Here is a 14,941-nt window from a genome sequence, read left to right as displayed (position 1 = left end):
CTATGAAATCTATCCCTTTAAAACACATCATCTACAGTAGGACCAACTCCAGATTATACCTTTCAGATTCGAATCTCACCTCCATTGCTGAACAGGCTGTGATTGGCCACCCTCTGCAATAGTCACTGGATAAACTGGGGGAGGCAGATACCTTTCCTCTGTGGGAAATAGAGACAGAATTCTCTTCCATTACACAATATCATAATCATGTCAATATTACGTCGAGTACACACTGTTGATTTTATATTTGTTAAAATATTGGGTTATATAGGGGGTTACGTACAAGTGATCGGTAGTTTGATCCTGTCAACAAAAGTGCATCTCAATCTGAAACAAACTCTAGATACAGAGCATGAAATACAGAGTTAATGCCCACCCCTCCATCTCCCGCAACCCCCTCAACCCCACCCCCCAATGATCTAGCCACAACCACAATGCTCCAGGGCCTGCACCATCCTTTGTAAGGTGCACCACCAAAGCAAGGAATACCCAGAGAAATAATTGTGAAAAGTATTAGCAAGGAATCTAAGAAAAAAGGTACAAAAAACCCACCAAAATCGAGTAAAGCCCAATACAAATGCAGCTAAGAGTACTGAAAATTGTCTGAAAAGAAACCAAGCTAGGGAATTTCTTCAGAGCCTCTGGCGGTCCTCTGTGCAGTGAAACCCCCGTTTATGTGTGTAAATTGGGTTTACATCAGACTGCCAACAAATTTATGACGGTAGAGTACAGAGCAGCTTGGAGGAAATTCTTGGCCAAAAGCTTTCCTTAAAAAAAGATTTCCTATTAAGAGACATCCTACAACAGCTGAGTTCCCGACAGTCCCACATCCCCACTTCGTAGAGGCGGTGCTTGCACTGTGGCTGAGCCTCAACAGGAATATGGCAAAATTTGGCCCAGGTCACTTAGGGCCTCTCATACATTTGATAATGAGGTGTACAATTCGTATTCAAAGATATTTATTCAGGGGAGTCTGCTGACTTTAGCTTGAGGTTAGAAAAGTGGAGATTTTTTTTTTACAGCACTATGCGCAGGGCTTCAGTTAGATTCTGAGCAAGGAAAGGCTGATTGCAGTGATATAATTGAAGGTATTAATTCCTTGCTGATAAAGTTCAATGGTTGCAAGTGCTCTCTGATGCTCATCTCAGTGGCAAGTGCTTACTTATGAAGTTTTGACAGTGATTGCTGGCTGACTGCACCCTATCCTACTCTCACCCAGTGTCCGCACGTGCACTTTCACCTGGGTTCACTGGAAAATGACCTGGAGCAGGTGATCAGTTTCATGTCCCCAGCCCACCCACCAACCCCCCCAACATCTCCCAGCCACCCCTTTTGCCACTGTGCCGAGGCCAGATGAGGTGCCTCTATTGTCCTAGTTGAGACAAGCTTCCTAGAACAAACTTGAGGTCAAATCTTTTACTTTCCTACTCTTTGTTCATCTGCTCCTAGGAGCATACAGCATTGAAGAAGGCCATTCAGCCCATTGTCTATGTGCAAGCTCTTTGAAAGAGTCCTGATTAATCTCACTTCCCTGCTCTTTCCATGTTTCTCCACAGTTCTTTCCTTTTCAAGTACATCCAACCCCCTTTAGAAAGTTGTTGTTGAATCTGCCTAACAATTCCATTCCCTATCAACTTGCTGTGTGAAAAAACATTCCCCGATTCTTTTACTGATTATCTTAAATCTGTGTCCTCTGGTTACTGGTCCTTCTGCCACTGGGAATAGTTTCTCCTTATTTACTTCATCAAAACACTTTATAATTTTGAACCTCTCCATTATAAATCGTCCTTTGATCTTCCCGGCTTTCTCAGGAGAGCAATATCAATTGCTTTAGCCTCTCTGCATAATTGAAGTCCCTCATCCCTGACATCATTCTGGCAAATCGCCACTGAACCCTCTCCAAGGCCTTCATAATTGTTATATCTGTTATTCTAAATTCATTTGAAACTCAACAAAATTAGGTCAGATATAGTAATATTAATTTGGGTTGGTACAATCAATCAGGCTTGCATGACACCATATAATTAATCAGCATCAATCCTTGAATTGCTGCCCTTCACTTACCACCACCTATGGCTATTGATTCATAGCCAGCCACTGAATCCAACATGCTTACCGGTGGGGCAGTTGGACCCTCAATCGACATCGAAGGATTTCCAGGTGCTGCTCCTGTGTGAAATAGAATATTTGGCTTAGCATCAGACATATTCTCTGTAGTACAAGAATATCTGGCATAGCAAGGGTTAATGTGGGACTGGGAAACAACACCGCCCACAGTATGAGGTAAAGAGACACATGACCTGAGACTAGACTCAGTTGTGGACTGGATAGAGACCTGTTTAGAAGCAAGCATGGAGTTAGCTCATAGCCTCGACCATACCCTGTATGTAGTTATGTGTTATCAATAAATATTTAAGGTTCAACCATACAAGACTCAGCACCTCTTTGTCAGACCTACTGAACATACAACATTCTCTTCCAAATGATATTTAAAGTGTCAAGGGCAATTAGGGATGGGCAATAAATGCTGGTCTAGCCAGCGATGCCCACATCTTATGATGAACATTTTTAAAAATGGCAAAATGAGTAAATTTATCAAGAAACTCTCACCTTCAGGGTTCCTTCCACAACTCAACTGTTGCAAAGAGTCATGAGTAATTGGAGATTCTGTTGTTGCTGTTCCATAGATCAGCTTTACAGTTGCAAGGATGGAGAAGCAGGCTGGGCCATAGTTGATGGCCACTACCACCGGCTTGTACTAGCCTAGTTCTGTACGGTAGTTGCTGGTGCCCTTGCAGCACATGGTGCAGCTTGGTAACTGGCAGATTGTTGACCAGGACACTGTCAAGATTAGTTCCCCATATTCATTCCCAGGAACCGTAGATGTTGCAATGCCTGCGCATTTGGTTAGTGATACCATGGTGGGCATCGTCAGTCAGGCTACACTGGTTTTTAATTACACTGCCATGTCACTTAAAATGTCATTTACTGCGATTGGTGTACTTCCACGGAATCATCTAGCAGTAGGGTTAGTTTGATATTCACATTTCTTATTTGCCATCCAGTTTGATGTCCTATATTCCTTTGGGAACAGGAGTCTCTGCAAGTGCTAACTGTTTGCCAAAGTGAGGAACCTGCATGTCTGTCTGGAGATGCTGGTGTGAAGATACCCACATGAGGGCACAGAGAAAATCTGGTACAGCCTGACCTGTGTGGAGTTCCTCTTTTCATAAAGAAGACAAATTATATAACACTTTTCATAACCACCAGATGTCTCAAAATGTTTTACAGCCAATGAAGTACCTTTTGAAGTATAGTTACTATTGTAATGTAAGAAACACGGCAGCTAATTTGAGCACAGCAAGCTTCCAAAAGATGTACCTCCAACAATGCTGCATTCCCTCAGTATCCTGTACTGAAGAGTCAGCTAGATTTTTCCACCTTAGGCCTAGAGGGGGAATTGAACTTGGAACCTTGTGACTCAAAGGGGAGAGTATTACAATGGCTGTGTCCCTTTACAGTATGGGACTCCCACTATCAACGCCCCTTGAGCTGGGATTTTCTGCTCCCATTTGCGGCGGGCGTCACTACAGGTGTCAGTGCAAAATATCGAGAGATTGCAACAATCAGTTTCACGTTGTCATACAGCCAATTGCGATCGTTCACTCCACCCGTGAACAGACCGCTGTGTTTCCCGCTGCTGCACAGGGAGCTAATTCCAATACTTGAGAACCTCAACATAAGTCCTGCTCACCAGCATCATCCCCTCCATGGAGGATCATCTGCTCACATTGGCATGATTGCACACCGATGTATTTCACAACCGTACTTAAACAACATGCAACTGGCGAGCTGCAACTCGCTTGGGACTTTGAGGTTTGTCAGTGCCAGGCTTCGCAGGCAGCATCACATCACTTTTAGGGGGTCTCTGGACAAGTCTCTACTTACCAGACCAGCCGTAAGGTGGGCAGTGGCTTTTCAATGGCTGCAGGGGGAGAGGTGAAGTGGCCTCAGGCAAGGGAAGTGGCTGCAGTGCAAGGGCTGTACTGGGGAAAAGGGGTATCCCGCAGTGTGTGTTTTTCAATAATTTGTTCATGGGATGTGGGCATCACTGGCTAGGCTGGCATTTATTGCCCATCCCTAACTGTCCTTGTTTTGAGGCATTGCTGTCAGTCTAGCATCACATGTAGGCCAGACCAGGTAAGAACAGCAGATTTGCTTCCCTGAAGGAAGGAAATGAAGGGCAGTAGTGAACCAGATGGGTTTTTACAACAATTGGCAAAGGTTTTGTGGTCATCATTAGACTTTTAATTCCAGATTTTTATTGAGTTCATATTTCAGGATTCGAGCCCGAGTCTCCAGAGAATTACCCTGGGTCTCTGGATTACTAGTCTAGTGACAATACCACAGTTCCACCACCTCCCCTGGGGGCACATGTTGATCTGTGCAAGCAGCCTCAAGATGGTGAGGGATGAGGAGGCAGTCTCTAACGGAGATGAGGCCAGATGGAGATGTGAGGGTGTGTGTGAGACAGTGAGTGGTGATGTCCCTTGAACTGGCAGTAAGTGAGATGCCAGTGAATGTGTGATGGGCTTGAGTGTGTGAGTTTAGAGTAATGAGATGGTTGCCATACCCTGGCTGCACGGATGAGATCATTCATCCTCCTTCTACACTGGATGGCCAACCTCTTCTGTGCAGCATTGGCACTGATTACCGCTGCCACTGCAGTGAGATTGTTGGACCTCTTGCGGCCGAGCAGGGGTAGGGGACATCATGGCGGACCTCCAAAAGGCATTCTAGTACTGAACTCATCTTGGCTTTCAGGGCTACAAACATTGAGAACTGTGTGCACAGCTGTAGTTTAGATATGGCACCTGGAGTGAGGAACTGGTGAGGTAACGGCATAACGGGCAATCCAGAGGCTGCCCTCCCCAGCGAGGCGGCTTGTTTCCTGTGGCTGCATAATTAATGAGGTGAGAAGTGGACGATACTGCGTAAAAACCCGCCATTGAGGCTGGCGGGGAAAAAGTCTTTTTTCATGCCCACCTCCACATTTAGTGCAATTGAGAGTAAATTCTGGCCTTAGTCTCTTTATCAGACAGTTGCAAACTGGTAATCAAGATTCTTCAGTTGTTAACGATTTTGATGCACTTCCTTTACCAGTTGTTATTTGTTAAAATTACTCCCAATTTCTTCCACAAGGCAAGAACTCACTAGGTTACTTTTCCACAAGTGCTGACGATCCTCTGCTACCCTGCCCGCATGTCTATTTTTATCTATGAGCCTAGGTCACATATTGTTTGACCATATTGCAACCGAATCCAATACTGATTGGACCGCTGTTGTGGCACATTTTTTATTGTGGGCAGTGATCAGGAAAAGATCTTTGGGTAGTTTTGCTTCTCCCTCGCATGCTCAAAGGCATGGTAGACAATTATAGCAATTACTTTCTCAGCTGCCTTTTTGTACGATTTCCTGTTAATCTGGGGCCTGACAGGGGAATCTCCTAACGCTGAGATAAAAACAAAAAAACTGCGGATGCTGGAAATCCAAAACAAAAACAAAAACAGAATTACCTGGAAAAACTCAGCAGGTCTGGCAGCATCGGCGGAGAAGAAAAGAGTTGACGTTTCGAGTCCTCATGACCCTTCGACAGAACTCCTAATGCTACTGTTTAAAGGACATTATCTTGGATGTTGCTGGGGAGTCGACTGAGCTGGAATGTGCGAGGGTGCAGTTAATGTCAACCATTGAGCAAGGATATGGTAATAACCCTGTTGTTTGTACTAAAAACAGAAAATGCTGGAAAAAAAGATCAGCAGTTCTGGCAGCATTTGCATAGAGAGAGAAACAGAGTTAATGGGCAGGGTTTTTGGGTTGTTGAGCAGGGGCAGCGGGCTGGCCCAGGAGCGGCTGGGAAACAGCCCACCCACACTCAATCGATCCTTGACTGTGACTTCACGCTGGCCAGCCAGTGTGAAAGGTGCGCTGAAAGCTCAGCGCTGCTGGGGTGGGAGTGGGAGGAGGACAAGCACAAAAATCTGCGCATGCGCAGGGGGAGCGCTCACTGAAAGCTCCCTGAAGGCACAGAGCTGCCTCAGGGAGCTGGAGAATTTCAGAATCAACAACAAAGGTTTTGAAATTCGGAAAAAAATGTCCCCGCACAGGACTCACATCAACAGAAACATAATAAAAATTATGTCAAAACATTTTTACTCCTTTAGAAATTAGTGTGAGAAACCTCATCCCGCCCGTGGATCAGGTTTTCCTCAAAAATGCAAAGGCCACCTGGCCGATTCGGCCGTCCGCCAACCGTAAGGTTGGACGGACAGCAAAAAATAGCAGTTAATTAATACTTTAATGGCCTTAACGGGCCTCTTAATTGTCGGCGGGCACACTGCCAACTCTCGCATGAGCCCGCTAACTAAAATACCACGCAAGTGCGCGATAATGTCGGGACACTCGGCCAACGTCATCACATGCTATTTCACGCTCAGGCATGTTGCCCACAAGCGAGCGGAAAATCGTGCCCAATGTTTCAGGCCTGTGACCTTTCATCAGAAATAGGCAACCTTAGGGCAGAATTTTACGAGTCGGCGAACGAGGGCGGGGCCCACTCACCGACGAGTAAAATGATGCGCGGTGATGTTGGGCAAAACTCCCGACGTCACTGCACCCGGTTTAAATTTTCAGGAAGGTGGGAGCGCAGCCAAATCAGCTGTGTACCCGCTGACCTGTCAATGGCCAATTCAGGCCATTGACAGGGTCAATTAAGTAATTAAAGGACCTGCCCATCCAACCTTAAGGTTGGCGGGCAGGCCAGGAGCCCCGGCAGCTAATATAAAAAACATGAAACCTTATCCATGGGCGGGATGATGTTTCATGTGGGCTTTAAAAGATTTTAATAAAGATTGTGTAAAAATTGTAGACATGTGCCAACTCATGTGACATTGTCACATGAGAGGACATGTAAGGGAAATTTTATTTTACTATTTTTGTCTTTTTCGCATTTACAGATGAACTCCCTGAGGCTGCAATTAGCCTCAGGGAGATGAGTGCGCTCTTTCGTGCGCATACACATTGCGCTTCTGTGCGGACATCATGCTGGGCGGGCCTTAATTGGCCTGCCCATGTAAAACGGCACCATGCCTCTGATTGGGAGCGCGATCGGAAGCGCGCCCGCATGTGCCCGCCCATCAACACCCGCCCTCCACCCCCCCCCCCTCCCCCCAGCCAACAGGGGGATTTCGTTTGAGCAGGATTGAGTGACAGAATAGTTTGGCCTCTGAGGCCAAAGGGAATGGAGATGTGACAAGAAACAAAGAAACAAAAGATGTAATACTGTGATGTACCAAGAGCAGGGGTGCTGGTAACTGAAAGAAAGAAGCAAAACAAGTAAAGAAAAAGAAATAAAATGGGCTGAGGGGGACGCAGGGGGAACAGAGTTTATGGTCTGAAATTGCTGACCTCATTGTTGAGTCCCAAAGGCTGTAAAGTGCCTAATCAAAAGATGACGTGCACTTCCTGAAGCTTGTACTTTTGGCCTCACTGAAAGGGCACTGTAGGCCGAGGGCAGAACTGTCAGTTTGAGAGCAAGTTGGGGAATTAAAATGACAAGCCACCGGAAGCTCGATCATGTTTCCGGACAGAACAGAGATGTTCCACAAAGAGGTCACCCAATCTGTGTTTGGTCTCTTCAATGTAGAGGAAACCCCATTGTGTTAGGTTCAGTAAGTCCTCTGAGGAACCCAGATCATTTCCATTATGGTGTCTTTAGTTTAAACACATTTGGATCAATCAGCAGCAGTTTAGCGTGCGGGGGGATGGATTCAACTTCATGGAAAATTATGAAAAAACTGAAAAGAAAGGAAAACCCAGGAGAGGCTATTAAAGTCCCCAGAACACAAAATAGGACAGAGTGTTTGAAAAGGGCTAGGAATCCAACTTCAAGCACATCAGAAAAAGGGACGACAATGAGAAAGGGGACGGGAAATACAGGACTGAAGGTGTTGAATTTGAATGCACGCAGTATACGAAATAAGGTAAATGAGCTTGTGGCGCAGGTTGAAATTGGCAGGTATGATGTGGTGGGCATCATGGAGACATGGCTGCAAGGGGATCAGGACTGGGAGCTAAATATCCAAGGATATACATCCTATCAAAAAGATAGTCAGGTTGGCAGAGGGGGTGGAGTTGCTTTGTTAGTAAGAAATGAAACTAAATTGATAGCAAGAAATGACGTAGGGTCAGATGATGTAGAACCTGTGTGGGTAGAGCTGAGGAACCGCAAAGGTAAAAAAACCATAATGGGAGTTATGTACAGGCCTCCAAACAGTAGTCAGGATGTGGGGCACAAGATATACCAGGAGATAGAAAAGGTGTGTAAGAAAGGCAAGTTTACAGTAATCATGGGGGATTTCAGTATGGAGGTAGACTGGGAAAATCAGGTTGGTAGTGGATCCCAAGAAAAGGAATTTGTGGAATGTCTACGAGATGGCTTTTGGAGCAGCTTGTGGTGGAGCCCACTAGGGAATAGGCAATTCTAGATTTAGTGATGTGCAATGAGGCAGATTTGATAAGGGAGCTTAAGATGAAGGAACCCTTAGGAGGAAATGACCATAAGATGATAGAATTTACCCTGCAATTTGAGAGGAAAAAGCTGGAATCAGATGTAACGGTATTACAGTTGAATAAAGGCAACTACAGAAGCATGAGGGAGGATCTGGCCAGAATTGACTGGGAGATGAGCCTCACAGGAAAGACAGTGAAACAGCAATGGCAGGAGTTTCTGGGAGTAATTTGGGAGACACAGCAAAAATTCATCCCTAGGAAGAAGAAGCATACTAAAGGGAGGACGAGGCAACTATGGCTGACAAGGGAAGTCAGGGACAGCATAAAAGCTAAAGAGAAAGCATACAATGTGGCGAAGAGCAGTGGGAAACCAGGGGATTGGGAAGCCTACAAAGACCAACAGAGGACAACTAAAAAAGAAATAAAGAGGGAGAAGATTAAATATGAGGGTAAACTAGCCAGTAATAGTAAAGAAGATTGCAAGAGTTTTTTTAGATGTATATATAGGGTAAGAGAGAGGCAAAAGTGGACATTGGGCCACTGGAAAATGACGCTGGTGAAGTAGTAGTGGGGAACAAAGAAATGGCGGAGGAACTGAATAGGTACTTTGCGTCAGTCTTCACGGTGGAAGACATGAGCAACATCCCCAAAGTTCAAGAGAGTCGGGGGGCAGAGGTGAGTATGGTGGCCATTACCAAGGAGAAGGTGCTAGGAAAACTGAAAGGTCTGAAGGTGGATAAATCATCTGGGCCAGATGGATTACACCCCAGAGTTCTGAAGGAGATAGCTGAAGAGATAGTGGAGGCATTAGTTGTGATCTTTCAGGAATCACTTGAGTCAGGGAGGGTCCCAGAGTACTGTGAAATTGCTAATGTAACCCCCCTGTTTAAGAAGGGAGTGAGGCAAATGACAGGAAATTACAGGCCGATTAGCCTGACCTCGGTCGTTGGTAAGATTTTAGAGTCCATTATTAAGAATGAGATTTCAGAATACTTGGAAGTGCATGATAAAATCGGGCAAAGTCAGCATGGTTTCATCAAGGGGAGGTCATGCCTGACAAATCTGTTAGAATTCTTTGAGGAGATAACGAGTAGGTTAGACAAAGGAGAGCCAATGGATGTTATCTACTTGGACTTCCAGAAGGCCTTTGACAAGGTGCCGCACAGGAGGCTGCTCAGTAAGATAAGAGCCCATGGTGTTAGAGGCAAGGTACTAGCATGGATAGAAGATTGGCTGTCTGGCCGGAGGCAGAGAGTGGGGATAAGGGGGTCCTTCTCAGGATGGTGGCTGGTGACTAGTGGAATTCCGAGGGGTCAGTGTTGGGACCACAACTTTTCACTTTGTACATTAATGATCTAGATGAAGGAACTGAGGGCATCCTGGCTAAGTTTGCAGATGATACAAAGATAGGTGGAGGGACAGGTAGTATTGAGGAGGTGGGAAGGCTGCAGAAGGATTTGAACAGGTTAGGAGAATGGGCAAAGAAGTGGCAGATGGACTAAAACGTGGGGAAGTGTGAGGTCATGCACTTTGGTAGGAAAAATAGAGGCATAGACTATTTTCTAAATAGAGAGAAAATTCAGAAATCTGGAGTGCAAAGGGTCTTGGGAGTCCTAGTCCAGGATCCTTTTAAGGTTAACTTGCAGGTTGAGTTGGTAGTTAGGAAGGCAAATGCAATGTTGGCATTTATTTCGAGAGGACTAGAATATAAAAGCAGGGATGTGCTGCTGAGGCTTTATAAGGCTCTGGTCAGACCACATTTAGAATATTGTGAGCAATTTTGGGCCCCGTATCTCAGGAAGGATGTGCTGGCCCTGGAGAGGGTCCAGAGGAGGTTCACAAGAACGATCCCAGGAATGAAAGGCTTAACATATGAGGAACATTTGAGGACTCTGGGTCTATACTCGATGGAGTTTAGAAGGATGAGGGGGGGGTCTGATTGAAACTTACAGAATACTGAAAGGCCTGGATAGAGTGGACGTGGGGAAGATGTTTCCATTAGTAGGAGAGACTAGGACCCGAGGGCACAGCCTCAGAGTAAAGGGAAGACCTTTTAGAACAGAGATGAGGAGAAACTTCTTTAGCCAGAGAGTGGTGAATCTATGGAATTCATTGCCACAGAAGGCTGTGGAGGCCAGGTCATTGAGTGTATTTAAGACCGAGATAGATAGGTTCTTGATTGGTAAGGGGATCAAAGGTTACGGGGAGAAGGCGGGAGAATGGGATTGAGAAACTTATCAGCCATGACTGAATGGTGGAGCAGACTCAATGGGCCGAATGGCCTAATTTCTGCTCCTATGTCTTATGGTCTAACAGAAATAGACTGAAAGAGATGTTAAGCTTCGTTTTAATGCTCACTTTCATATCTGTCAGCCTTGGCATGGTAGGAATGCTCTTAACTACAAGTTTGAAGGTTTTAGGTCATTTTTTTCTCTAAAAATATACTTTACTTATAAAAATTTGTAAAAGTACATTACAGAACATTTTGAATTGAAAATCACAGAACGGACAAGAGAATTCAACTTGTTTCCATCCACTATGTTCCACTCTGAGTCTCCTCAAAACATTTACCCCGAATTGCAATACTCTTGATATTTACAATATACATTCTGTCAGGCAATGAGCTTGAGAGCAAAAACATTTCAAATTGAATATTGCAGAAAGTGCAGTCATGCCCAGTATGGGCATTTCATATTATGAACTTTCAGTCAATACTTATAAATTGGACACAAACAAACTATTAAGATGGCTGCTGCAAATCATGTGACTTTTGGAATTTGGACTACAGACAGTATCAAGTCTTTGGTGAATACCTAATTAAATATTGATTCAGCTAACGATACCTTACAGCCATCCATGGAATTCACACATCTCATTGTTTAAGGATGGGCCAGCACCTAAAGACTATGGAGCTTCCAGGCTGCCTGTCTCCATGTTTCATACTGGACGAAAAGGAAGATTGAAACTCATTGGCTACTATCAACTTGCTTTTGTATCATGATGCCTCTCCTCATCCAAACTAGACTAGTTGGGCCTCAGAAGTGTTACCCTAGTGTTCATGTGATCAAAACTGGTTTTAGGGACTGCATCCTTATTACTCCAGGATCCAAAAGATCCACCAGAACCATCTGTCATCAGCTAGCCTGAGAACCAGACTCTGAAACTAATTGCAAGTCATCAAACAGCCAAAGTACTTAACCTGTTTCAGTTTCAAAGTTCGCCTGGGAATCAACCTCCTAGATATTCAACGACAAGAAACCTTGCAACCTGTTGTGAACCCTTTGCTTTACAAGACTCACTTCAACTTGAAAACATCAAATCCTTTTGAGAAATCACAGGCCTACCACATTGGAGACTGGAAATTGTAAATCAGGGACTGAGTAACTGTAATCTGTAAAAGTGCACTATCTTTATTGATGGGTGCGTGTGTTTGTCTGTGTGTGTACACGTGTGAGACCAAGTATGTGATGTTGTCTTAATTGGGGTAAGTGTGTAAGAGTAAATAACCTTCTTTATTTTTAAACCCACAAAAGCTTGCTACTGAATTATTTAATTGGAATGCAACACTCCTAGGGCACAAAAAGACACACATGTTTCCATACAAAACATACTGATTATGCGAAGTAAGGGAGCACATTCATTCTATTCGTGACAGTGCAAAATAATGAAACTTTTATCCATACAGAGTGTTCCACTCTGAGGTGCTTCAATACAATTTCAATACTCTTGATATTCACAATGTACATTCCATGTCAGACCTTCAGCCTGAGAGGCTCCACCACACAGTTTCCAGTCCCTCAGTATAACATACAAGAACATAAGAAATAAAAGTAGGAGTAGGTATATGGCCTGTCAATCCTGCTCCGCCATTCAATACAATCATGGCTAATCTTGGGCTTTAACTCCATTTTCCCACCTCCTCTCCATATTCTTTAATTCCCTCAAAGACCCAAAATCTGTCTATCCCAGCCTTAAATGTATTCAACGATGGAGCATCCACAACCCTCTGAGGCAGAGAATTCCAAAAATTCGCCCTTTGAGTGAAATAATTTGTCTTCATCTCAGTCCTAAATAATAGGTCCCTTATCCTGAGACTGTGCCCTATCTTTTAGACTCCACAACCAGTGGAAACAATCTCTCAGTATCTACCCTTTCAAGCCCCCTCAGAATTTTGTGGGTTTCAATGAGATTGCCTCTCAATCTTCTAAACTCCAGAGAATATAGGCCCAATTTACATAGTCTCTCATCAAAGAACAATCCCCTTATCCCAGGGATCAATCTAGTGAACATTTGCTGTACCGCCTCCAATGCAAGTATATCCTTGTTTAAATGTAGAGGCCAAAACTTCACATAGTATTCCAGATGTGCTCTCACCAAAACGCTGTACAATTGTAGCAAGGCTTCTCTATTCCTATACTCCAATTCCCCTGCAATAAAGGCCAATATGTCATTTGTCTTCCTAATTGCTTGCTGCACCTGCATGTTAACTTTCTGCATTCCTTGTATAAGGAACACCCAAGTCTCCCTGAACATCAATACTTAGAAGTTTCACACCTTTTTAAAAAATATTCTGTTTTTTTAATTCTTATGACCAAAGTGAATAACTTGACATTGCCCTACTTTATACTCCATACACTTGTTGCCTACTCACTTAACCTGTCTTTATCTCTTTGCAGCCTTTTGTGTCCTTCCTGCAGCTTACCTTCCCACCTATCTTGGTATCATCAGCAAACTTTGATACATCACCTGTTTCTTCATCTAAGTCATTAATATAGATTATAAATAGCTGAGGCCCCAGCACTGATCCTTGCAGCACTTCACTATTCACTGCCTACCAACTTGAAAAAGCCCCATTTATGTCCACTCTCTGCTTTATTTTCCATTAACCAATCCTCTATACATGCTAAAATACAATGACTGAAATGCCTTAGACAACGACCATTCCCTTTTCTGCCTTTGTGGAGGCTGCCCCTCAGTTGCTTTCGTGCATCCCTCAGCATGCAGTCCTGGTTCTTGGAATGTGCCAGTCTGCAACACTTGGTCGGGGACATCTCTTTGCACTGGAAGACCAGCACGTTTCGGACAAACCAAAGACACTCTTTCACTGAGCTGATGGTGCTCCAGCTGCAGTTGTTGTTTATCTTGATGTGCATTCCTGGAAATGGACTGTAGAACACAGAGTCCTGCATCACAGAGCTGCTTGATAAAAACCACTGCATTTTTCTCCAGACCTTCTTTGCAATGGTTTTGAGTTACGCCTTACTCCAGAAACTTGAGCATGTCATCTTGGCTGCTGCTTCAGTACCTAGAGAATACTGCACTATCAGAGACTCTGGCTGGAATTTTCCAGCCTGGTTGGCATCAAGCATCATGGCGGACTGGGGGCTGGTGGGGGGAGCAATGTGACGAGAAGGCCAGAAATTGGATTCATGCCATCATGAAATCAGTTTGCGATCATCCACTCTACCCATCAATCGTGGGCTGCGTTTCCAGCCGCCGCACATCGGGAACCTAATTTCAATACTTTAACATCTCATTATAAACCCTGCTTGCTGGATTCATCCCCCACACTGGATCATCTGGGCACATTGGCCTGATTGCAAGCCAACATGTTTCACAACTGTACATAATTGATGTGCACCTGGCGAGCTGCGCTATTCATGGGGCTTTGAGGTTTGTTTGCCTACTTTGCTTTGGGCAGCACATGCGATCATCAGCACCAGGCTTCTGTAAGGAACATATCTTTTTATCTCTGTTGGACAGTTGTAAAGAACGTATCTTTTTATTTTCTGTTGGACTGTGGTAAAATTACAATGGCTGCAGTTGAAAGACATGTCCACTGGAACAGGTTGAGAGATATATACAATGTTGCAGTCCTGGAACAGTGTGCCATGAAAGATAGGAAGGTGCTGGAAAGGAGTCCTAGACCAAAGGAGCTGCCTGACAATAGCATTTTAATTGGCTCCTGACCAGGTGACCAAGGTTTTGTGTGACAGTCGTGTGCAGAATAGCTCCTAGCTCAAAAGGAACAAGATCTAAAACCTCTTTCTCCTGTGTGTGGAAGATTCCAGGAATTCCACAATAATAACTAGCTGTTTTTCTTTTCATATCTCTACAATCTGCTCTCTCTCTGAAAACCCCTGTCAAGATGCAAAGGGCAAAACCACTGTTAGAGACATTGAAAGGCAAGTGCTCAACCAGTGAACTAAATTCTGAAAGTGCTGGAAGAAAACCTTGTGTTATCAACAAGAACTGAAAGAAATTTGGAAGATATTGATGAAAATCAACCCATCGAAGGATAAATGTTGGCCAGAACACTGGGAGAGCTCATTGGCTCTTCTTAAAGTGGTGCCATGATGTTCAACTGAGA

General features: G+C 44.4%; 1 protein-coding gene across 1 annotated transcript in view; it reads right to left on the bottom strand.

Annotated features, from left to right (window-relative positions):
* LOC121280003 (protein SSUH2 homolog) overlaps window positions 1-14,941 on the bottom strand; it is a 69,868-nt gene that overhangs the window by 44,276 nt on the left and 10,651 nt on the right. Inside the window, exons 2-3 of the mRNA XM_041191633.1 lie at window positions 2,065-2,169; window positions 80-158 (exon numbers count right to left, since the gene is read on the bottom strand). Of these exons, the coding sequence (XP_041047567.1) occupies window positions 80-158; window positions 2,065-2,146 (161 nt within the window). The 5' untranslated portion in view covers window positions 2,147-2,169. The remainder of the gene's footprint in view (window positions 1-79; window positions 159-2,064; window positions 2,170-14,941) is intronic.

The sequence above is a fragment of the Carcharodon carcharias genome, chromosome 7 (assembly GCF_017639515.1).
Source record: "Carcharodon carcharias isolate sCarCar2 chromosome 7, sCarCar2.pri, whole genome shotgun sequence".
In the NCBI taxonomy this organism is placed as follows: Eukaryota; Metazoa; Chordata; class Chondrichthyes; order Lamniformes; family Lamnidae; genus Carcharodon; species Carcharodon carcharias.
This window is presented reverse-complemented; position numbering and strand designations above follow the sequence as displayed.